This window comes from Takifugu rubripes, chromosome 1, assembly GCF_901000725.2.
Source record: "Takifugu rubripes chromosome 1, fTakRub1.2, whole genome shotgun sequence".
Lineage (NCBI taxonomy): Eukaryota > Metazoa > Chordata > Actinopteri > Tetraodontiformes > Tetraodontidae > Takifugu > Takifugu rubripes.
In genome coordinates this window covers 9,267,978-9,290,172 of record NC_042285.1, presented here as the reverse complement: position 1 = coordinate 9,290,172, position 22,195 = coordinate 9,267,978, and the positions used below count along the sequence as shown (strand labels likewise).

Below are 22,195 nucleotides of genomic sequence, written 5' to 3'. Positions count from 1 at the left end.
AATTGCTCACACTTCATTCCTTGTATGTAGCAGCCCCTTTTTTGCATCATGTTACCATAACTGCTTTGAGTTCATGTGTAATGAATGTAGACATTCATCCTAGGAAATATCATTTTGTCAAGTAAAATTGGCCAAAATTACATAAAAAACATTTATTTTAGCATTGGGGCAGGAAATAAGACACAGAGATGAGCTTCACTCAGTAAACAAGATGAAGTCAAAGACAATGAAAGCACAATTTGTAGTTTTATGTATGGACTGGGATTTTTGATTTTTTTCATTACATAACTACAGTGGCGAAGAATTGTTTTTCTTTGTTTGATTTGTGTCTAATTTCACAATTTTTCAGCTTGATAACAAAAAAAGAGGCCTGGTGTGTGGATCCAAGAGCCTGGTGGCTTCCAAACAGACTCAAGATGTTAGAGAGAGTGAGTCAAACTCAATCAGTAATATTATCAATTATGTTTACGTGGAGATTCTTTAAAAAAAAAAAAATGTATCCATACTTTCTATTAATGTAATGCCATATTTGGAAGACAATGCAATATTCTTGCCCTTTAATCAGATGCAGTTGGGGAGAATGTGTAATATATGGCTCTTTTTCTCCTCAGAGAGGAATATGCTGCAAAATGTTGATGAGACCAAAGCAGACTTCCTGATGCAAACAACTTTGTTCCATTTTTATTTATTTTTTGTAATCACCTGTGTACTTCGATTTTTCTTATTTGCATTTAATTCAAACTAATGAGTTTTTAATTGAGATGAAATGCATTTGAATAAAATTAATACCTGGTACAATTTATTGTGTACTAAAACTTACAAAATGTGACAAATCCTGTAAACAAGCATGTCCTCCTGCATCTCATCAGATTTTGGATTATTGTATCTAGCTTGCTCTTCTTAGTCCCAATCCTCTGCACACAGTCAGAACTCCCTATTATATATAGGTTTTATTATCAATCTCAATTGGTGAGGCAAAGATTATTGACAGCAGGCCAATTTTGGCCTGCATGCCACCAGTTGCCTTCCGTGAGAGCATAACTGGATCCTCACAAATATGAGCATCCACTCACTAAGATTGAATAATTCTGAGCACAGCAAACTTTAAACAGAAAATATTGACATGACAAAATATATTCATGTGCAACCCATTTGAGCTTATTTACAAAATAGCTTTCAGGCCACCGCGGCCTTATAAGCCCCTGTTAAAACTGCAATGTCCTCATTGTAACAATTACTCCCCCTCTTCATGAAGCAGTCTTTATGGTTTCATCAATTAAAACATTGATGACCTGTCACATTGGGGAACCTCTACCCTTTACAGCAGGATGTCAGAGTTTAGTGTTTCCGTTTGCTTGCTTTGGAGATGAATCTTTTAGGTCCTTGAATCCCAATTTTTCCAGGGGCTCCTTGGTCATGAGCTGACTGTAACAGAAAACACAGCTAACATGAAGAGAATTGAAGATTGTGGGACACACTGTAGACTGTATTTTTTAACAAGATCGCCTACTGGTCCATTCGGCATTCCAAGTACTCTTTGGACTGCATCCGACACTTGGAGTTGTCAAAGCCCTTTTCCTTCAGGCACTTCATGAATCTCTCTTTGAAGGCTGTACACTCACCTAAAAGAGAAATAACAATGGACATGGAGGTTCAACCAAGTTCTTGTGAATATGTATGGTTCTAAACATGTGTCCTAAGTTGTGTCCTAGAATTTGGGTTGCTTCCAATTTTTGTAAGAGTACAAATTTTAATAATAACAAAAGAGTAATAACATACTTTTTCTACCACACACAAGCTGAATAAAGACAGAAAACTACAATTCAAATTGGGAAGTACTTGGTCAGTACAACAACTTAAAATAAGTTTTATCATTATAATATTAATCGAAATGATCACAGGATAAGTGCTAAGCTATTGCCCAATGCTAATATATTCATACCATGAATTGAACATTCTAAAAATAAAGACAGACAGACAGAAAATGTACAGAGTAAAGGTAGAATGTAACTTGTTGGAATAACTGGATAAATTACTTTGTCACATTTTAGAATTTAATATCTGCTAATTTCAGTTAAGTTGACCGTGCACAAAGAAATCGCCCTTTTTCCTTACCAAAGTGATCTAGAGGGAACGATCCTTTGTCGGGAGGTCGAGGTTGAAAGCTCTTCGAACTGAAGTTCATAGCAGTCGACATCTTTTTAAAAAAAAAACAATTATAGGTTTGTCTTAAAGAAAAACCCTAAAACTTACTGACTCCAACACTATTATGTCAGGTCAATCCTGCGTCTGCTGGAATCTGCACATGCGCGAATTGGGTCCCTCCAGTAGGTCATCTCATATGTGCCTGGTTAAAATTATCATGTATCTCATGTACTGTATATAGAACGTCTCCTTAAAATAGACAACGTATGGAATCAATTTGAATCAATTTTTCTATGTATTTGTCAATTATTTCGTTTTAACTTTGGCCTGAGTAGTATCATAGTTGGGGGAAAGGACCCTTTCTGTCATTGTATCCGATCACTAGGGGGCAATAAAGGGACATTGAGCGGATTTTGATCCAACAACTCCTTTTCTCTATAATGGTATTTTAAAACAGCCTTAATTGAAGTAATGCTGATTTTATTCGCACTATGTTAATCAGAAATTTCCTGAATTGTAGTTTTCTTTTGAAAGGAGTTGAATTCTGACACATCTCCTATTTCATTCTTATAATTCCGATTATATTATTAAGGTCACCTCACATGTAAGTCAAATAATGGAAATGTCCAAGATATTTTAGGGATTTAGCCTTCTCTTTATGGGTTTTCTTCTGAGTTAGCTATTCTATATACTGTATTTCACTTGATTGTTGTTTGATAATTCAATAAACTAATGTGTGGCAAAAGTTCCTTCTGGTTTTATATGAGATGGGTAAAAGAGAAATATTTCCATTATTTCAGTTCCCACTTTGTATTTAAAGGAAATGTACATTCCTGGACTATTATATAAAAATAAATCTTAGTTGTGCGCGTCAAAATTACAAAGGTGAATAAACAACAATTACGCTAATGTTCAGTTTATATAGGCTCAAACTGCGCAGTCACTTGTATTGACACTGCGTTTTGGACGCGTTGCTGTGACATTTAAATTAACATAATAAAAAATGTCGCTTTTAAAAAACGTTTTTATTGTTTTTATTAAATATTTTGTTTCCTTTTTTCCCCAGTTTGTTTGTTTCCTGGATAAGATCCCACCGCTGGATGTCTCGCTTTCACTAGAAAATGTTGAAAGAGGGATTTATTTATTTATTTTATTTTTATTTTTTATGTAAAGGGATGGGAAGTGAAGGAGGTAGTCGGTACTATCCAAGCCAAGGAAGAAGACCAGAGACAGGGAGAGAGAGAGAACGAGAGAGGGAGGGAGAGAGAGAGGGAGATTCCCATCATCGGATCGCTTCTCTTCTTCCATCAGACCGGAGGAGGCAGACAGGTGATCCATCTGTCTGTCGGCAGCGGATGTTGCTGAAGCCTCTCCCCACGTACCACGGTGAAGCTGGACGGATAAACCCACCATGGCGCTGTTGGTGGAGGCGGACGGGAAGAACCGGCTTCTGCAAGACGTGCTGACGCGACCGGGCAACGAGACCTGCGCCGACTGCGGCAATCCAGGTAAAAAAAAAAAAAAGACAATCAGCCAAAGTGGAGAAACTAGAGAACAGTTGCTCTGAAATACAGCTGCGAGTGAATGCAGTCAGGGTCCAGCCATAATTCACTTGAACGCAGCCTTTTGTGCAGGACGAGGAAGGCCTAGAAGACTCTGGACTTAGTGTGAGTCATAAAACACTGTCACTGAAGGCATTCCACCTATATGCTCTGCCTGTTTCTGTTGTTACTCTCTCTCTCTCTCTCAATCTCTCTCTCTCTCTCTCTCTCTCTCTCTCTCTCTCTCTCTCTCTCTCTCTCTCTCTCTCTCTCTCTCTCTGTGAGTGTGTGTTGCTATGTTTTACAGTGTTGGCAGCCTCTATGCCACTTGCTCTGTCTGAATTCTTTGTTTCACATATTGCTATAATTGAATCAAACTGCCTTCTAGAATCTTTTGTTTTGTAGTACACTATTATTCCATCTTACATGTTGAAAGTGGATGTCTTTCATTTCAAACCAATCATCATTCAACACCCCCTCCAGTAGAAATTTGACATAAAGAACAGAATGTATGAATGAAATTGAAAGCAAACCAGCTATTTATTTTTTTCACTGACAGCTTTTTTTTGGGGGGGGTGGGGGTGTCTCTAAAATTGGTACATAGCTGCAGAGATCTTTTGGTTTCAACACTGACAGATTTTCTGTTCTAAATTTACAGTTTATATACGGTTTATGCTTTGTTCCTTTTTCCAATGATATGTTAGCAAGGTGGACTGATTTTTATATGGAAACAGTTCATCTCTCCATCCTCCATCCTCTCTTCATTCTCTCCCTCCTCCCTCTTTTTTCCTCTTATTGAAAGGCTTGGCCGCAGGGACTCCAGGTTACGGGCCCGGCGCCCAGTGTTCTGGCGCTGGGCCTGCCCACACTGCCTGTTCCTTGGTTCTGGCTACGGCTCCCCTAGGACGGGCTGCTTTAGAAGCTGCTCTCACAAATTTAAACACTCCTGAATAGGGTTTTAATTTTGATTGAAGAGCGGTATCTTGTCAGAAAATGGGAGCGGGGTGGTGGGTTCTGGTGCTCACAGAGTTTTTGTTGCGCTTTAAAGTGAGTCCATTTCTCTTCTGTGCCAGTTTATCCTCATTCATCACTGGATTATCATCATTTTAACCATTATTTAAAACATCCAGCAGTATGACCATCTTTAACTTATTTTGAAACTGGTCCTTCTGTCCGTTTTGTATTTTCTGCTTCTAGTATTGCACATACACATTGGCATCTGATTGCAGAGACAGAAAACCAGATATACGTATGATGCACTTAAGTTACCAAGCCTCTCCTAAACATTGAGGCTATACTTTCAGTGTATTTGGCCATTAAACATTTAGCCTGTTTACAAAAGCTGTCATTACTGGGACGAATCAGGTAATTGGAATAATTGGACCGGACTCGTTTACGTGCACTCCATTACACCTATGTAAATTGCACAAAGCGGGGAAATCTGATCATCTGTTTTTCTGTTATGCTGTTTACATGAGCTCAAAAATAATTTGATGCCTTCACAAAAGTCGGTTCTTGATCATATTTTTATGGTGACTTTCACTTTTGCAATCATTAGAAAGATTTTATGACTTGTGAATGCTCAAGACTGATCAGAATCCACCTGTCAGCTCATCAATTAATTATTGACAAATGTAAAATGAAGGCACCAGTAATGTCTACATACTATATGTAGGCTAGGTAGTGTTTAGATTAGGCATATATTTAGGAATAGGGCATCCAAAATGGACCATCAAGCATCAAAACTTTGTGTTGTTAAGTTTCATGTTCTGCATTTACTGTCTTATTTGAAATGCAGTCTTATGGTGGATGTAGGTGCAATGGCCGTCAAACGTCACACCATAGATTTTCTTTTGTATGACATGCCATTAATCCTGGGAAGAGTATATCCATTTACATCTTCCTTATTTGATGACTTGTGATTGACAAGAGTCTACTTTTCTTGAGACAAGGATCAGCTGTCTCCCATATATATAGGGCGATGGCGTCAATGACACACTCTCGGTAGGCTGGTTTATTTTTATTCTTTTTCTTTCTTAAGCATCCTCCCACTGTGATTATTTACATTTCTTAATAGTCAAGACATCAATTGTTAATGCCAGTTTTTACTTAAGTGTGACGCAGTTTGTTTTTTGGGAAAACTTGATGTTCCACACAGGCAGCAGTTCTACTTTTGACTCTTCTGTTTTAGCTTTTTTATTTTGTAATGTAAAATTGTGACAGTTGAGAAATTTGAAAGGCTGGTCACTCCCAAAGTGTTTTATTTGTCAACTCTGTGTCCTTGGAGTCGCAGTCTTTGAAATTGCTTTGTAATTCTTTAAAATGGAGGAATGGGGGATATTATCATAGCACTTTAAATAACACGAGTATATGTCAACCCTAAAACCTTTTGTCAATAAATATTCATTTGTTGCACAGTAACAAATGCCGTAAACTTCATTTGAGCCTCCAAAAATGCAGCCTTGTCCTGCGCTGTCTGTGTCTCATCCTCCCAGTGCAGACAGAACATCCTGAAGCGTGCTCACCTCCTGTAATTGGTCTGCAAACACACAAAGTGCTGAGGCTTTTTGCATCATTTAAGTGCTTATTCATACTCTCCCCCCTTATCTATACCTCCTCCATCCTCCTGCTCTGTCTTGTTTCTGGGGGGAACTTGTGGTCAACAGGGTTTCTCTGGCTCAGCAGGGCACAGGCCCTGCCCTTCGCTGAGGATGCACAAATGAGTTATTTCCCTTCAGAGAGAAGCCTCGACAGCCTTCACAGGTGTGGGTAAATTATTTGTCAAACAGTAGGAACTATGACTAGACCAGGGGACAAAGTTTCCTGTTTAGCACATCAGCCTACTTTCATGAATTATGTGTTGGGTCCTACCTTTACAGTTATTTTGCTTAATTTGTACTTTAAAAAGGAAACACAATTAACATACTGGTGTGCACATAGCAAACCCCCATGAGCTCCCCATTAGGTAAGCTATTAGATGCTAACATTTCCTGCCACTTCTTTGTTTAAATTAGAGATTAGATTTACGCCCCATAAAGCGTGAATGATGAAAGCAGACTAATGTTTGCAGGGCACCATTCGTGTATGCTCTTTCCTCTGAGCCTGCATGACACTGGTGGAATATACTTATCACAGGGTCAACCCTAAAGGACACATTTCAGCTGCTGTCCCAGCAAAAGGGTACACGGTTCAGGCATTGACTGACCTTAATGTTTATAGAAACCACTGCAGAAGCTGTAAATGTGTCTGCATTTGTTTCTTGCGCAGCCGCCTCTAACAAATGTGCCTCTTTATTCAGCGTTCACTTTTCTGGGGGAGAAAAAGCTGCTGTCTCATCGCATCTCATACACATAAGACAGCCACAGTGCAGCAGGTGTTCTCCACCCCCTGTTCTACAACTGACGCTCACTGTGGAGAACATCTGCCCGCATGCGCAACCTTTAGACTAGGAAGCCTGGTTACGTGTGTGTATGTGTGCGCGCGCTAATCAATTCAGCGCACACTAATCTCCATGAGCAATGTCTTCTTTGTAAAGCCTGACTCAGACAGCGGTGACCTCACCACTGAAAGGCTGGATGTCTTTTTATGTGCCAATGCAGGCTGTGCGTGCCTGCGCATATGTGTATGACCAAATCCAGAATATGAAAAGATGAGGTGACTTTTATTCAAATCTTGCCTTTATGTGGTGGGGTAAGACACATCTCTGCACCTTGAAGAGCCCCCATTCTTCCTTCCTTCCTCTGTGTCCCTTTTTTCCTCCTCATCTCTGTCACTCTCAGATTTCCTCTCTTGCTGTTCCCCTTCACAGTCTTGTTCTAGCCTCATGGAGCATTGTAAGAGTAATGCCTTTTTCCCTCCAATGCTTGCTCGCAGTTCCTTGGAGATGTCTGCATAGCTCTTGCTTTGTCTCTCCCTCTTTCTCTGTGTGTGTCTTCATCTTGCAGTAGACCATACTGAGGACATCGCGCATTAGGGGGAAAAAATGGTAGCCCCAGTGGCAGGAGTCACACTTGATTATTGTGCAACAAGGACACGCTACACTTACTGAATACACTACAGACATGCATGCCAGCCTGTGTAAATATGTAACGCAGAAACACATTTTCCAGCATTGTTAATGTCTGACGCAGCTGGTCTGAACTTAGTGTCTATCTCAGAGTTTAATTTACCTTTTTTGTCAGCTATTACACTGCTAGGGTTCAGACCAATATAATTCAGCACTAAACTGAGTAAGCAGCAATGTTGTTACTTGCTCAGAAAGTATGTAGATCAGTTTAAAAAGCACTGCTTCAATGGTAGTGATGATGATGATTAGTAGTAGTAGTAGTAGTAGTAGTAGTAGTAATAGTAGTAGTATATTGCTACCATGTAAAACAAACAGCCAAATATAATATTTCCTGTGCATCCATCTTATTGAAGTCATACTCAGATAATCTGCCCGATGCACATTAAAATGGGGGATATCTGAAGTGATTTACCGGTATCTTTAAATTTAACATCTGGTGAATGTTAATTTTAAGAAAATATCACTATATATTATTATATATGTTATTTGTGAGAAAATCTAATATCGATCATCAAAAACTAAATCCCTTTTGAGCAGAAAGTCAAGTGGTACTAATATTGTCTCAGGAGGAATGCCACTCAGGTGTCGAGGAACTGAAACAACAGTTTTATTTGTCATCACGGTTCACTTCTGGCTTTGGAGTGGAAGACTGTTGTCTACCCGATGCATGGATAATCACTTGGATAATGCTGGAAGCATGATGAGGGTCATATCTTTGCATTTCGCCAGTGCTGTTAAAGCTATCCAGCCGTCAGTGCTCAGGGGTAAGATGGAGAGAGCAGGAGGAAATGGCTACATGAACCATCACCTTTCTCTCCAAACAGACAGAATTAGCTGCGCTGGAGCCACTCCCCATACATAAAGTACTCCCCACTTCACCTCTTATACATCTGATTTTAGATATTCCAGGGGCCTGTGTCCTCTTCAAAAGACACTACCATTATTGGTTGTGTGTCAGGGGGGAGACAATGAGTAGAGTGCGGTCAGCGTGGACCTTTTCGCTGACCAGGTCTGGGAGGAGATTCTCCTAGAAATGATCAGGAGCATGCCTAGATGTTATACGGAGGGCTTACAGGTCATACACACTTCATATAATTGAATTCACAGATGCTGAATCAGCCTGACATCTCAGTTTTTTCCACATTGATTTTAAGTAACACCCATGATCCAGTCCCCAGTGGGTCAGCTATTAGGAGTTTTGACGGGTTGTTCTGGCATTACGTTGTTCTTAACAAGGATGCAGTGTCATCACCAAAGACTTTCAACGGCAATATTTCAGCACGGTGCCAAGGTGCTATAACAGTAGATTCTCCCTGATGTGGGATAAACCCAGTTTGTTGACTTCCATTGTTCTGTCACTGCTACAGCAGCAGTTTTTTTGAGACTGGTACAACCTTATTTGGAAAGTATCAAAACCTCTTTGGGATGATACTCTGACTCAAATGTACCTTTGCTGAACACCCACGGATGTCTCAGCATAGCCTGAAAACAAACAACAGAAAACCTTTCTACTCTTCCATACTTCTGTGTAAGAGTGTTAGTTTATCTCTTTTGTTCACCAGGTCACGTAAACGTTTGGTGACAAAGGTGATGGTTTGTTCAAAGGTTATGAGCATGGTTGTGGCTACATATGGTGCAGGATGTATGTGCAGGTGTGTGTATTTAGGGTTTTGGTGATGTACTGTAACTTAGCCTGATGTGATTAGGGAAAACCCACCTCTTTCCTGTCTGTAGGCTAAATAGGAGTTCTCTAAAATCACATTTTAATGGCCCGCTCCCTATTACACTCCACATTTACATTGCTGCTGTGACATCTCTAAACTGGCGTTGTCTCGGTTGAGACAATTTTATGACACAATTTTGCCATTTGTCTCTCTTATCCCCTTGATGCAGAGCCAGACTGGGCATCACTCACGCTGGGCGTGTTTATCTGCCAGGCCTGCTCGCTTCTTCACCGGAGCATCCCCCACATCAGCCAGGTCAAGTCTGTCCAGGACACGTGGGATGCCAGTCAGGTGGAGGTGGGTCGCACATAGTGCACATAACTGATATTAGTCATTCCAGCAAAGTTGTAGCACTGCAAGGATTTGAGTTCCTCCCTGCATCTCCAAATAGCTGTTCCGCTCAGTGCAGCATCATTTTGGGTCTTAATCGATACAGAATCATGCTGCTGATAGTGAATATTTATTTGATTATGAGTCGGTGAATTCAATTAGTACAGGTCTTCTGGGGGAAGCAGGTACTGGACATGACACAAGGCATAAATATGGATGCTCCAAAGTTCCAGAACTTAATTTCACTGTGAAATTGGAGCTCACCTGGCAACATTTTCTCATAGCTGTTTTAGCCTTCATCATGCCTGAACATAAATAATGCATGCTATCAGTGTGCATGTATGTCTTGAGCTTTCATCTTCAAGAGCCCAAAAACTTTTCCAGTTTGTTTGAACTATGTTCGTTTCCCTCTGACTCTTTTTCACACTCTCTTCTCTTCGATCTATTCTTCCACTTAAGCACACTTTGCAACAGCAAAAATGTTCAACTAGAAACAGTTTGTTGCATATTATACACATCAATAGAAAAGGATTAAATCAAGCCACTAACCAAAGCCTTAATTATTTTATTAATCAAAGTCTCAAGTTCCTGATTTGTTTCAGACCTGATATTAATAGGTGCATCAAAGTATATCTATATCCCCACAATCTAGTCTTATTTTATTTATCATCATGTGTATCTATTTTGCTCAAGATAATTTTATTTCTTTCTTTGAACAAGAACTAAATGAAGAAAAGAAAGAGAATTTTCGTACAGTTTTTGTATTTATCAATGGACATGTTGTTTCGTCCACAGTGAGTGGCATGAAAGCCACTGGCCCACTGCATTCTGGGTAGTTGTCCAACAGGGAGTCCTCGGTAATTTAACTCAATTTGCTTCTATCTGTATCTGGCAGATGGATGAAAAACAAATGAGGTTTAGAGTTCTTCCTACATGTCAGTGCATGTGCAGTTATTAAATGAAATCTCATTGGTATGATACCAAAGCAGAGAGGAACATATCAGATTTCTGAAATACAGTTGCCATGGAAATAATGTGGTATGCTTATCATGTTTATAGAATGGCAGGCTCTCTCCATGCTGTCTATGTGAATGCTAAACAGTTTAGTTCATGAAGAGTGGACATAATAATGCCGTGTTCCAAAATGGCACTGCTGGATTGTCATGTAATCTGGATTTTAGCAGCTGGTGTCTCATGTCTTCATCTCCATGACTCCTCATCAGTAGTCATGGCTGTGATTGAATTTCCTGCTGCTGTTTGACCTTCACATTAAAGTTTCCCAGTAGAGCATCTTTTGGAGGACAAGGAAGGCGAGTTACTGGAAGCAGGCGGCTGGATTTGGACTCGGGGATTATCCTCTGAGAAGACATTGAATGGAGCAAATGAAAGCAAAAAGCTGGCATGTTGCAAATAGCTCCATTTTTAATCTCAGTCCCATCAGATGGGAGATTCTCCAGGTTCATCCGAAGGTTATTTTTTCTTTCTTGTTGAAGATTTCTTTTCACTTTTCTCTAGGCGTGGCATAATTTCCTGGTTAATCGGTTTAGGAACCTTTTTTTTTAGTTGAGAATTGCTTGTCCCAATCATCTGTCAGTCATATTAATTGTCAGTGTTTTTTTTGTTAAATACTACTTGACAGTTATGTATTTTTATGGCCTTTGCTGAGAGTAGAAATCTTTAAATCAATATCTACATCCTGAATAGTTGCTTCAGCGCCGTCCAACATGTGTTTTTAGCCCTTTTCCTGCTAGTTTATTGCTGCGCTTACTGAAGTACTGTCTTTTTCATTCTTCTGTGTTTCTCTCAGCTCGTGGCCGCCGTGGGAAACAGTGCAGCCAGGGCCAAGTACGAACAGAAAGTTCCAGCATTCTACTACAGGCCAACACACACCGACTGCAAGTAAGCCACTCTTGTGTGACTTTGAGAACATGCTCTCCAGATGCAGCATCCTCACAGATCTACCGCTTCAAAAGACACAGGTTTTATGGAGCACATGCGCAGCGAACACTCATCCTAATGTGGGTATATCAAGCATAATTATGTTTTAGAACCAACAACTGATGCTAGAATTATGCATAAATTTGGATTTGGTTTGGACACCCCTGCAATAGAGGACTTTTTTTCATCCTATGATGATGTGTTAAAGTAAAGCAACAGAGAAAGTGAACATTTTAAAAGATCCCTGTTGACAAGTCCAATAAAGCTCTCTGTTTTACGTGAGTATTGGGAACTTCTAAGATGTCATTAAAATCTTTCATTTCTGCAGAAAGCCCATGAGAAGGCCATGTAGGTTGATAAATAACTTTGGCAGAATACTGTGAACTTTAATTAATGCTATACCCACCTGAGTGGGGTTTGTTCAGCACATTGTTGAATGATGATAAATACAAATTTATCAAATTTTGTTATTGTTGAGGAACCTCATATCAATTTTATGGTTGATATTTATGACTTTTGCGCTCATCTGTCCTTTTCTGCTTGTCAAATTTGCAGGAAAGTGTATTTAATACAATTTAATATGGGTACATAAAAAAAGCCTGTAAACTTCACAGCCTTTTCATTAACTTCTCTATCTCCTCAGGAGGTCATAGTACAACAGGATACTCTGATGTTATATATTAACTAACTTGGGGAACCTTTTTTCATATCTGTTATTTTATTTTTATTGGTACAAAGGTGAAAACTAAAAGTGTTCTGTACTCTTCACCTGCAGGCTGCTGAGAGAACAGTGGATCAGGGCCAAGTACGAGAGGAATGAGTTTGAGTTCATTGAGAAACAGGAACCATACTCTGCAGGCACGTAAAGACTGATGCATGCCTGCATTGTTGCACCTCATCCATACATTCTCATTTGATCTGACTGAAACATTCCTGCACCCAAATTGGACACAAAACGCAGATAGCTTCTTCCTTGTCCAAAAAAAATCCCCTTTTCGACAAAGTCTAAAAACATGCCTGATGTAAGATGTAGCTGTGAGGAGCAATATATAATTGAAACACTGCAAATGGAACAAAATGTGTGGTGTTAGATGCTCCAATTTTGAGTACACTTCCATGGAGTTGCACTCCATTAAACTCAGACTGAACAAATTGCTGATTATTATCTCCTGTGTTTGGAGTGCACTCTTATCATCACTAAAGTCGGGGTGGGTTGTTTGTCTGATGGTGATATTAAGCTTCAATCATCAAAATCTTGAAATCTCTTTGGGCAGAAATTTCACTGCAGATGCCAGAATTCAATTAGCCTGAAACATCCTTATCTCAAATATTGTTTTTATCCTAAGTGGCCAAGTGAACATGTGCAGTTCAGAAGCCACATTGGAGCATCTACACTTTAAATATGGTCCAGACTTCATATGTCCCCTCCTCTATGAAGGATTTGCTCAGGGCCAGGTATGACTGAGTGGGTGGCTGAAGCTAGGTATGTGTTTATTAAAGGTAAGGATTGGGATTAATCTGTTCAAAGTCAGTGAGGAGGCATAAAGGTATCTGCACAGTCTTGCGAGTGGGCGGCCAACTCTCATGCAGCTCCACAGATGAGGTCATTACAAGCCAATGGGGAGGTTTGTGTCCCCCAAGCCTGTAAATAGTAGATGAGTAAACTTATCTACATCACATACATACATTGTGCTCTCCACATAAAGAGTCCACACCACCAACAACATGGTGGCGACGCTAAACTCAACAAACTGTAGAATGGATGATGAAATCTAGAGCATCAATATTTTAATAGTTTACCTGTAAATTACTATTAAATAAACTCATTCTTTGCACCGCTTTTGTGAAGGGTTCACAGGTAGGTAACACCGGTATGGCGCATGGATGCCATTGCACCGGTGAAGGGAGCACAAATGCAAACAGATGACACAATAGTTCTGTCTGGCGGGTGTGGCAGAGGCTTACAGGGACTTGGCCCCCGCGGTGGCCATGGATATATATTGATCCAGTGCGCAAGAGGGTGGAAGAAAAGAGAGGAGCGCCAAGGAAAGAGGCAAGAGTGCGGATGAGAGGGACTATTGATTGATGAGGTAATGGTGGTATTGGGGAATGTTTGGTGTCAGGAATGCTTTGACACACAAATGTGGAGGTGAGGGAGCAGATGACAGGGGAGAGGAAATTGATGCAGCGCAAGATGGCTAAGAGGAAAACGTAATGGTGTCATCTACAATCTGTAATTCAGAGTACGGCTTTTAAAGCTCCATTTCATTGATTCCTCTCAGGCGGCCGATGGTGGGAGTTAAATGTATCTGCATCATTGTTATGAATGAGATCTTATTGCTAGGTCATTGGGAGCTGATTCCATAAACCTTTCTCAGCTTCCTCGATACAATATTTAGTCAAGAGCACAGCAACAACCCTGTAAGTAGCCTTGGTTTGAAAAAACAAAATTTTAATCAAAAAGGATAGATAATAAGGAACAATGTTTAAACTACTTCTGTGAGTTGAAAAATTATTTGAAATTAATTAAACTGAAGAAGAAGACAACTGTCTGGATTGTTATTTGAATAATAAATTATTGATTTAGAATGGAGCTCGCTTTTCCTGTTCTTGTTTACACGGGAGTATTCTATTCCACAAAAACACCATCGACAGAAAAACATCCAAAATGTGAACGGCTCCTTCTTCAGGGTCACAGCTGAACTATGAAAACAAAGATGAGAAAGCATTTCTTATTTTTTTAACCAACAAAGAATTGAAGAAGAGAAGGAAGACACAAGCTATAAATGGATCCTATGTAATTAACAGAGAAAAGCATGTTCTTTGGTAGAATTAAATATCTGTGTCGAGTCCCCTGAGGCACATTTACTCTGTATGAAAGCTGTAAGATCTCGTTCTGTTTCCCCCCATCCTCTAACAAAATTTCAATTGATCTTTGATTTCTGCTCAACTGAAGGATCACCTTTCATGAGCCGGTTAATGGCGTCTCCATGTTGCCTTAGTAAATGCCACCTTAGTTTAATTTCTTGCCTGATCTGATGAATCTTTGAAGGCAGCCTCCAACCAACCACACACACCCACACCTACACCCACACACACATAGACACGGGCATGCTCATTTCTCTCTTTGTCTCTCTTCCATTCAGGATACAGAGAGGGGTTTCTATGGAAACGAGGACGAGACAATGGTCAGTTTTTAAGCCGAAAGTTCATCCTATCAGAGAGGGAGGGAGCCCTGAAATACTTCAACAAACAGGACGTAAGTTACATTATATCATTGAGATTAAAGACGTTTAAAGATACTTTGACAACAAAATTTCCTCCCACCCTCCGTGAAGGCCCGAGACCCAAAAGCGGTGATGAAAATTGAGACCCTCAATGCCACCTTCCAGCCGGCTAAGATCGGCAACCCCTGCGGCCTGCAGATCACCTACCTGAAAGACAACAGCACAAGAAACATCTTTGTCTACCACAGTGATGCAAAGGTACCAGACACAGAGGAGAATTCCTCATGACGCTATAACCCCAGAACTACCACCAGGTGGCTGCGCAGGCTGTAGTTTTGCTCACTCATGCATGTAACTTGGGCTCCCACTTGTGTCTGAGGAAAGCTCCTGTCTGGCATGATCTACAGCTTGATGCAGCTTCTGTCAAAAACAGACAGAACAGAACAGAGTGCCAAGCTGCTGAAACCGCGCTGCAGCACAATCCATAGATACACCACTCACCTTTCTCACAGGGTTGCTACGGCGTGCCCCAATTACATTTGGTGGAAATGAAGGGTGGTAATCTCATGAAATATCAAGCCCCAAAAATGATAAGGTCCCTGCTTAGTGAAAATCCTTCAGCCTAGTTAAATATCATTTTAAATGCAGTTAGCAGTTAAAAGAAATTCAGTGAAACATGAGACAGTGATAAACATGATGCAATACATCATTAATACATGGGAAATAGGAATTAACTGGAAAATACTAATACTTTTCCTGAACTCACAATGGTCCACATTTAGGTTTTAATGATGGTATTTTATATACAGATCCCCTACATCAAAATTAATGATAATTCATAGGTTTCCAAAATAAAAGTATGTTTCAGGGAGAAGACACAAGTACAGCACGGCCTCAGCCGGCGCGCCCTCTGCTGGATGAATCTTGTCATTGTCAGAGGAGTTCATTGGGTTCGTTTAGTTCCAGTGTGGCTTTTGACCTGTTATCAAGTGCTTCAACATCAGCACACATGCATTCAAATTCATCTCACCGTCATCAGAGAAGACAACATCTGGGACAGAAACTGTGAAAGACACCTGTGTTGTTCCCTGGGAAACATGTTGTCATGGTGGGTCTTTGTTTACAGGAAATGGTCGACTGGTTCAACGCTATCAGGGCAGCCAGGTTCCACTACCTACAGGTGGCCTTCCCCGGGGCGAGTGACGAGGAGGTTAGGAAAGACAGAGGCTGGAAGGGAAATTGTGATGGCCTTTTGCAACACCCCAGTCTTTATTTAGTGTATCATTAATAACCTTACACGCATGCACTCATTTCTGACAGCTGTTTTTTTTCTCCTGCAGCTGGTGCCTAAACTAACTCGAAACTTCATGAAGGAAGGCTTTATGGAGAAAACAGGTCCAAAGGTTTGCATCATGATTTTGATTAGGGGAATCTTCTGTAATTAAGTTGTTTCTTGGATCTAAACAGAAAAAAATGCCCCTCATAGTACTGAATTTTAATTTAGTACTTTAAGTAGCCACCATCTTTTGACATTCATGCACATATTTGATATTCGTTATACCTCTGAGAATAAAGATCCACTTTTATTCTGCAGCACACAGAAGGCTTCAAGAAGAGATGGTTTACCATGGATGACAGGAGGCTCATGTACTTTAAAGATCCTCTGGTGAGAAGAGCCCAATGTGCTTGTGGCCAACTAACATGTTAAAAATGCTAGAGCATAGCGTCACATGTCATTAGGGTATTCTGTAGACTTTTGGGATCAATACTGTCACTACAGATGACCTTCTCGTTAGCCACCTCTCATTCTTCCCTCTATCCCAGGATGCGTACGCTCTTGGTGAGGTCTTCATCGGCAGTAAGGAGAACAGCTACACCGTGCTGTCAGGTTTGCCTCCATCCACCCAGGGTTACCACTGGAATCACGGCATCACCATCGTCACGCCAGACAGGAAGTTTCTGTTTGCCTGCGAGACTGAAGCTGAGCAACGCGATTGGATAGCTGCCTTTCAGAGGGTCATCAATCGGCCAATGAGGCCACAGGAATATGCAGGTGGGGGGAAAAAGTTTTTTTTAGATCTACTAAAGTTTATCTGAAAGTGCACGGTCTACCTACTGTATTTGTTTTTGCAGTGGAAGCACATTTCAAACACAAACCCTGAGGCCAGGAAGCCACAGCTCAGCAGACTGTGGTGGGAGGTGCCTGATGAAGGATCTTGGGATGGATTCAGCATAAGTAGATAGACTCAGGTCTATCTGTATGTGCAAAACTTGAACTTTCACTTGGACTTAAGTCCAGTTGTGGCTTGAATTATCGCTGATCAGAGGCTTAAAGGTAGATGATGTCATCACTATGCGCCTACTACCCTTTCTGTCATCCATTATCATCCATGTGGGCTCTTCCCTTAGTCTTGTGATTGTTTCATTCTCCCTGTAATCTAATGTAATTATGTAATTTAGAGCCATTTCACTGGTTGTTAAAGACAATGCATCGTTAATTTATTGAATGTACAGTTTCAATGACAGTGGCTTATGTGCGTGTGTGAGTGTGTTTGTGGAATCATACCGTTTACATGGAGGATAACTTGAGGTTCAGACTTCATCAACTGAATACCTGTCAAGCCTTCAAAGTGCTGTTAACAATAGATATGCATAAAAACACACAGTGACCGTTAGCATAGCAGCAGGGCTCGAACTGAGGTCCAGACTGAGTTCTCGTGGGGTTCACAGTCCGAATGTTTCTGTATTCTGTGTCATTGTACTGGTTTGAAAGCAGCTTGTTACAAAGACACTGGCTTTGACCTTTTAATCATATCGTTTGTTTCAAAAGACAATACAGACAAACTTGAAATGAAAATTGAATGTTTTGGGAGTATTTTTTTGCCCACTGGATATCCGTCTTCTTGCGAATTACACACAATTGTTATCATTTTGGTCAATCTCAAATGTATACTGTTATTGTGATTCCCTAGGATGGTTTAACAAGTGTTCTAAAAAAAAAGAAACCTGCTTTAATAACAAACTTTATACCCTCTCTTTCATAATTATGCAAGCAAATTTTAACTGCTCAAATTTCGGTGATATTGAATGTGTAGTTAGATTAATTTATCCAGCAGCCACAATTTAGGAAATATGTAATTAATATTTCAAAATTGAAAGAACACAAGTGATTAGAGTTTTCTAAAAGTATCACGATTTTCTTTTTCAAAAATCAGTTTTTGCTTTAAATTCCATCATTATAAATTAAAGAATCATTGTCTAAACGCTGTTCAATGTTGTTGCATTATCATTAAAGTACCGGTAGATGGCGCTCTTTGGCCAAAGGGAGACAGAGCTCACTGGGAGTTGTACAGTCTGAACTGGTCAGGAACCAGATGACCTTATCACTCTTACACAAACATCCACATAGACGCGCTGGATTCAACGCCTCAAAAAGAAATACAGGCAAATCATTATTGCTTCTGTTTGTCTTGTTGCCCTTGGCAACAAGGCTGTGACGTTAACCAGCCCAGACTGTGGGCCACTGAGCTGTGGCTGGCAGCTCATATGCACACAGGAAATGGGTGTGAGCTTTAGTCAACGGTGAAGCTAATGTGTTCAATAAGGTACTGGTGTGTGTTGTGAGCATGGTAATGGAGAAATCACATTTCAGCATCTAAAATATCCTCAACACGATATCTCCTGCATCATACGCACTGATATCCAGCTGTTGTGCAGCAGCGGGGAATAGATAATCACTGGAATCAGATAATCATCTGACAGAACACTTCAGGAGCAGCTGTTGGATTGGAGTTAAACTTGAAATGGGACATCAGACAGTTATAGGTCAATAGAATGAGCAGCGAATCAAATGGAAGAAATAGCCCTCACTTTTGATCACAGTCTCTTTGGTGTCTTGTTGACTGTAGTAAACCCTCTTCGTTGATAATCTGATTTTGGGTAATCAAAATGAGTTCATTTATCATAAATAATTAAAATTGTTAAGGCACATTTATAAATAGACATGGGTTGTGGATGGATGGATGGATGGATGGATGGATGGATGGATGGATGGATGGATGGATGGATAGGTGGGTGGGTGGATGGATGGATGATGGATGGATGGATAGGTGGGTGGGTGGATGGATGGATGGATGGATGGATGGATAGGTGGTTGTGTGGGTGGATGGAGGGATGGGTAGGTTTCAGTGTAACACAACATTGTTTAAATCAGACGTTATTTGACTCTGATGTTGTCACAAATTCCAATAATTAATTTGTTTTAAATAAAGGGGTGCAAACCTGAGATAAGGGTAACAAGTGTGTTGGACACATTTACACTCTTTTAGAACACTATACTGTACAGGTCAAACTCTCCCCAAACTTGCCCCCTCCCCAAAAAATGAAACAGGTTATGTTCTGATCCAATATCCAGTTTTTGTAAAAAGAATTTGTTTTTTTGGTTTTTGACGTTCAGGGTTTAGTGAGTGTCGTGTAAATTGGTTGCTCCCAACCAGATGGAGGGCTGTGCGAAGGTGGGGCCAAGGCCAGGCTGTTGATGAGCGGTGTGGCATAGGACACACAGGAAGGGTGGAAGTACGGGTGCTGATACAGAGGAGGAACGTAACCAGAGATGGCGCTGAAAAAACTAGAACTCTGTAGATCAGAATAGTCAGGTGGGCGGGTGGAGGATGGGGAAGAAGCGGAAGAGGGACAAACGGATGAACCTGGGGTGCACTGAGGTTGAAGGGGTGGAGGAGGCGATGTGCATGAGCCACTGTGGTGATCTGGGCTCATCTGCTCAGTTTTAACCAGAGGTTTTCGGGTGGTGGTGTCCTCGGAAAGAGTTGGCTTGTCACAAGAAGGCATTCCAGTCAAAGCAGGACTTTTTCGTGTCCAAGTGGGAATGGAGTGAGAGTGGATATTGGGTAAGATGAATGCTCCAGGAGGGTTGAGATATCCGTGGCCGGTATCTGATGGAGGGAGAGCTGTGGATCCATGGCTGTTTGGTGTGAGGTACTGGTCAAACTCATGCACGTCAAATCCGTCGATGGTTCCGATGACGTCAGTACTGAGGTCTGAGATGTCTACATTACTGAAGTCAATGTTCTGACGGCTGGTTGGAGGAATAGAGCCACCGTCCGAAGGTCGGTGAACCTCACGTTTGGTTCCCATGAGAACATCAGTTTTTGGTGTACTAGGAGGTGTTGGAGGTCCATTAGATTGACCTGGAAACCAGAAATACAGAAATCAACTGATAAGCAAAAATAACAATGAGCTGCCTCTAAAAGAAACCATGGGTTGTGGTTCTACCGGCCCTGTCCTGATGGTAATAGCTGTGTACTTCTCCAGCAGATGGCAGCTTCATTGTCGTTTCTGTTTTACACAAACCATCCTGCTGCTGTGTTGATCCGGGTCTGCAGTCCCCTTCACCCACTTTGGTCACCTTACGCCTCCGAGGCTGGTATTTATAATCCGGATAGGTTTTCTTGTGCTGCATCCTCAGTCTATCAGCCTCTTCAATGAAGGGGCGCTTCTCTGTTTCAGTGAGAAGTCTGACAAAAAAGAGAGGAATGAGCCAGTGATAGATGTAGAAAATGTCCACTAAGAGCCAAGTCATCTGAAGCCCCTTGGATTTCCAGCTACTTTTAATACCCGGGCTGACCAGCAGATAGTGTTTTCTTTGTCAAAAGTGTTAATGACGTCACCGCGTTTCTGAATCCAATCTACACCAATTTATTTATAATCTGGAACAATTAATATTTTCAGGAAGACACTGTTGTACCAAGGTTTAAAGATGAAGATTATTTGTACACATTAACTTTTCACATTTTAGAATTCAGACTTAAGAGTTTGCTCATCCAATAAATTTAAGTTTCTATAATCCAATTAAACACGTTTGATTGTAATATTTATACCCATGGAACAATTTAACTGCGGCATTTGCGTTTTCTTACACCAAAGATGTCGGATTTGGGATGATTATCCCAAATTTGAAGTGTTTTTAAGTATTCTCGTTCCCCAACTTTGTTGAAGGTTGCAAGGGAAACAATTTTCAATTTCAAGTCGATGTGTAAAGTCTAGGATTTAGATTTCAATTTGGGAGGCAATCCTGTATTCATTTGTTTTACTAAATCTTTCAATTTGAATTCAAATGTGACGAATTTGGCCTCTGAAATTCGGTTTCTACACTGGATAACCTTTAATTGTTCTTGTCCAAGGATGTTTTGTATAGGAGCCAACATGCATTTGGGTTAGTTGCATTGGTACCCACCGCCACAGTTTCCCTAAAGTCTTGCTGAGCTCGGCATTGTGCAGATGAGGATATTGGTCTGCCAACTTCTTGCGCGCAGCCTGTGCCCACACCATGAATGCGTTCATCGGTCGCTTCACATGAGGTTTGTTCTTCAGCCCTCTTTCCCCGGGAGCGGACACGGCGACCAGCGACCAGTCATAACCCTTCAGGACTTGCGACACCGCGTCGCGGATGCAGACTGGGAAGCGGTCTTCTGCGCTGCTCGGAGACCTCTGCGTAATAACTCCAGCGGAGTCCGACTTGTCTTTATCATTGGGAAACTCGGAATCAGATGCACTTTGGGACATGGAGGCTTTAGTTCCAGGACTCGGTGGACTGTATGTCAGGGAGTGACAGTCTTCTTTCATTTTAGAAGGCAAAACACAAATCTGAATAGGATTTCCTTGAAAAAATGTCTTTCCAAAAAGAGGAATTCTGGTAATCTCGTTTTTACGTAGTCTAAATTTGCCATCCCTGTCCAGGGCGCCCCTGCGCAGCCAGGCACAGTTTGAGCAGTCTGAGAACACTGGAACTCTCTTCAGGACACGCATTTCTCCGCCTCCTATTTGCTATTGGCGTTTGCTAAGCATTTGATATGAAGAAGTAATTTATAATTTAATATCAACACTGAAAAGCTACGCACATGCCCATTATAATTGATTTTATACAACCGTTTGTATAAACATATAACATGCAGTTTTTATTAGAATAGGCCTATATATAAATGTCTAACCACGAATAAAGTGATCATTTCATTCACGGTCCAAAGTAGCAAGACAGTTTAATCAATCAAAATAACAATTATACTGATGATAATACTAGAATATTCGTTTTCTTACTATCATTATGAGACGTAGTAGTATTGTGTTAAATTGAATGGCTGTTACTTTTTCATAGTTATAGGCATAGTAAAACTATACCTGATGTCCATGTAAAAGAAAAATTGAAAT

At 40.7% G+C, this 22,195-nt stretch overlaps 3 protein-coding genes across 4 annotated transcripts; 1 reads left to right on the top strand and 2 right to left on the bottom strand.

Moving 5' to 3' along the window:
- Positions 1 to 659: 659 nt before the first annotated feature.
- cox19 (cytochrome c oxidase assembly factor COX19) lies at positions 660 to 2,328 on the bottom strand. The gene is made up of 3 exons (XM_003961543.3): positions 2,116 to 2,328; positions 1,511 to 1,622; positions 660 to 1,425 (listed from the first exon to the last, which is right to left on the bottom strand). The coding sequence occupies exons 1-3, from the start codon at positions 2,195 to 2,197 to the stop codon at positions 1,332 to 1,334; spliced, it is 288 nt and encodes a 95-aa protein (XP_003961592.1). The 5' UTR covers positions 2,198 to 2,328; the 3' UTR covers positions 660 to 1,331.
- A 936-nt stretch (positions 2,329 to 3,264) lies between these two features.
- On the top strand, positions 3,265 to 17,833 carry LOC101075353 (arf-GAP with dual PH domain-containing protein 1-like). 2 transcript variants are annotated; one of them, XM_003961544.2, is made up of 11 exons: positions 3,265 to 3,653; positions 9,646 to 9,773; positions 11,614 to 11,705; positions 12,520 to 12,602; positions 14,891 to 15,003; positions 15,083 to 15,229; positions 16,098 to 16,181; positions 16,312 to 16,374; positions 16,566 to 16,637; positions 16,796 to 17,024; positions 17,105 to 17,833. In XM_003961544.2, the coding sequence occupies exons 1-11, from the start codon at positions 3,557 to 3,559 to the stop codon at positions 17,131 to 17,133; spliced, it is 1,137 nt and encodes a 378-aa protein (XP_003961593.2). In that variant the 5' UTR covers positions 3,265 to 3,556; the 3' UTR covers positions 17,134 to 17,833. The 2 variants fall into 2 exon arrangements, with proteins under 2 accessions (XP_003961593.2, XP_029699060.1); XM_029843200.1 differs by lacking the exons at positions 3,265 to 3,653; positions 9,646 to 9,773 and adding an exon at positions 9,812 to 11,275.
- On the bottom strand, positions 17,764 to 21,961 carry sox8a (SRY-box transcription factor 8a). The gene is made up of 3 exons (XM_003961545.3): positions 21,225 to 21,961; positions 20,264 to 20,505; positions 17,764 to 20,178 (listed from the first exon to the last, which is right to left on the bottom strand). Exons 1-3 carry the CDS (start codon positions 21,794 to 21,796, stop codon positions 19,424 to 19,426), a joined length of 1,569 nt encoding a protein of 522 aa, XP_003961594.2. The 5' UTR covers positions 21,797 to 21,961; the 3' UTR covers positions 17,764 to 19,423.
- Between the last annotated feature and the right edge of the window lie 234 nt (positions 21,962 to 22,195).

What these genes read in the sequence shown, in the direction of transcription:
- cox19 (XM_003961543.3), bottom strand. Translation starts at nt 2,197, where the DNA reads ATGTCGACTGCTATGAACTTCAGTTCGAAGAGCTTTCAACCTCGACCT. An exon ending in GTTCCCTCTAGATCACTTTG is followed by an intron (nt 1,623 to 2,115) that starts GTAAGGAAAAAG and finishes TTTCTCTTTTAG; the next exon opens with GTGAGTGTACAGCCTTCAAA. An exon ending in TTGGAATGCCGAATGGACCA is followed by an intron (nt 1,426 to 1,510) that starts GTAGGCGATCTT and finishes TTTCTGTTACAG; the next exon opens with TCAGCTCATGACCAAGGAGC.
- LOC101075353 (XM_003961544.2), top strand. Translation starts at nt 3,557, where the DNA reads ATGGCGCTGTTGGTGGAGGCGGACGGGAAGAACCGGCTTCTGCAAGAC. An exon ending in GGGATGCCAGTCAGGTGGAG is followed by an intron (nt 9,774 to 11,613) that starts GTGGGTCGCACA and finishes TGTTTCTCTCAG; the next exon opens with CTCGTGGCCGCCGTGGGAAA. An exon ending in TGGAGAAAACAGGTCCAAAG is followed by an intron (nt 16,375 to 16,565) that starts GTTTGCATCATG and finishes TTTATTCTGCAG; the next exon opens with CACACAGAAGGCTTCAAGAA.
- sox8a (XM_003961545.3), bottom strand. Translation starts at nt 21,796, where the DNA reads ATGCGTGTCCTGAAGAGAGTTCCAGTGTTCTCAGACTGCTCAAACTGT. An exon ending in ACTTTAGGGAAACTGTGGCG is followed by an intron (nt 20,506 to 21,224) that starts GTGGGTACCAAT and finishes CTTTTTTGTCAG; the next exon opens with ACTTCTCACTGAAACAGAGA. An exon ending in TTACCATCAGGACAGGGCCG is followed by an intron (nt 20,179 to 20,263) that starts GTAGAACCACAA and finishes TCTGGTTTCCAG; the next exon opens with GTCAATCTAATGGACCTCCA.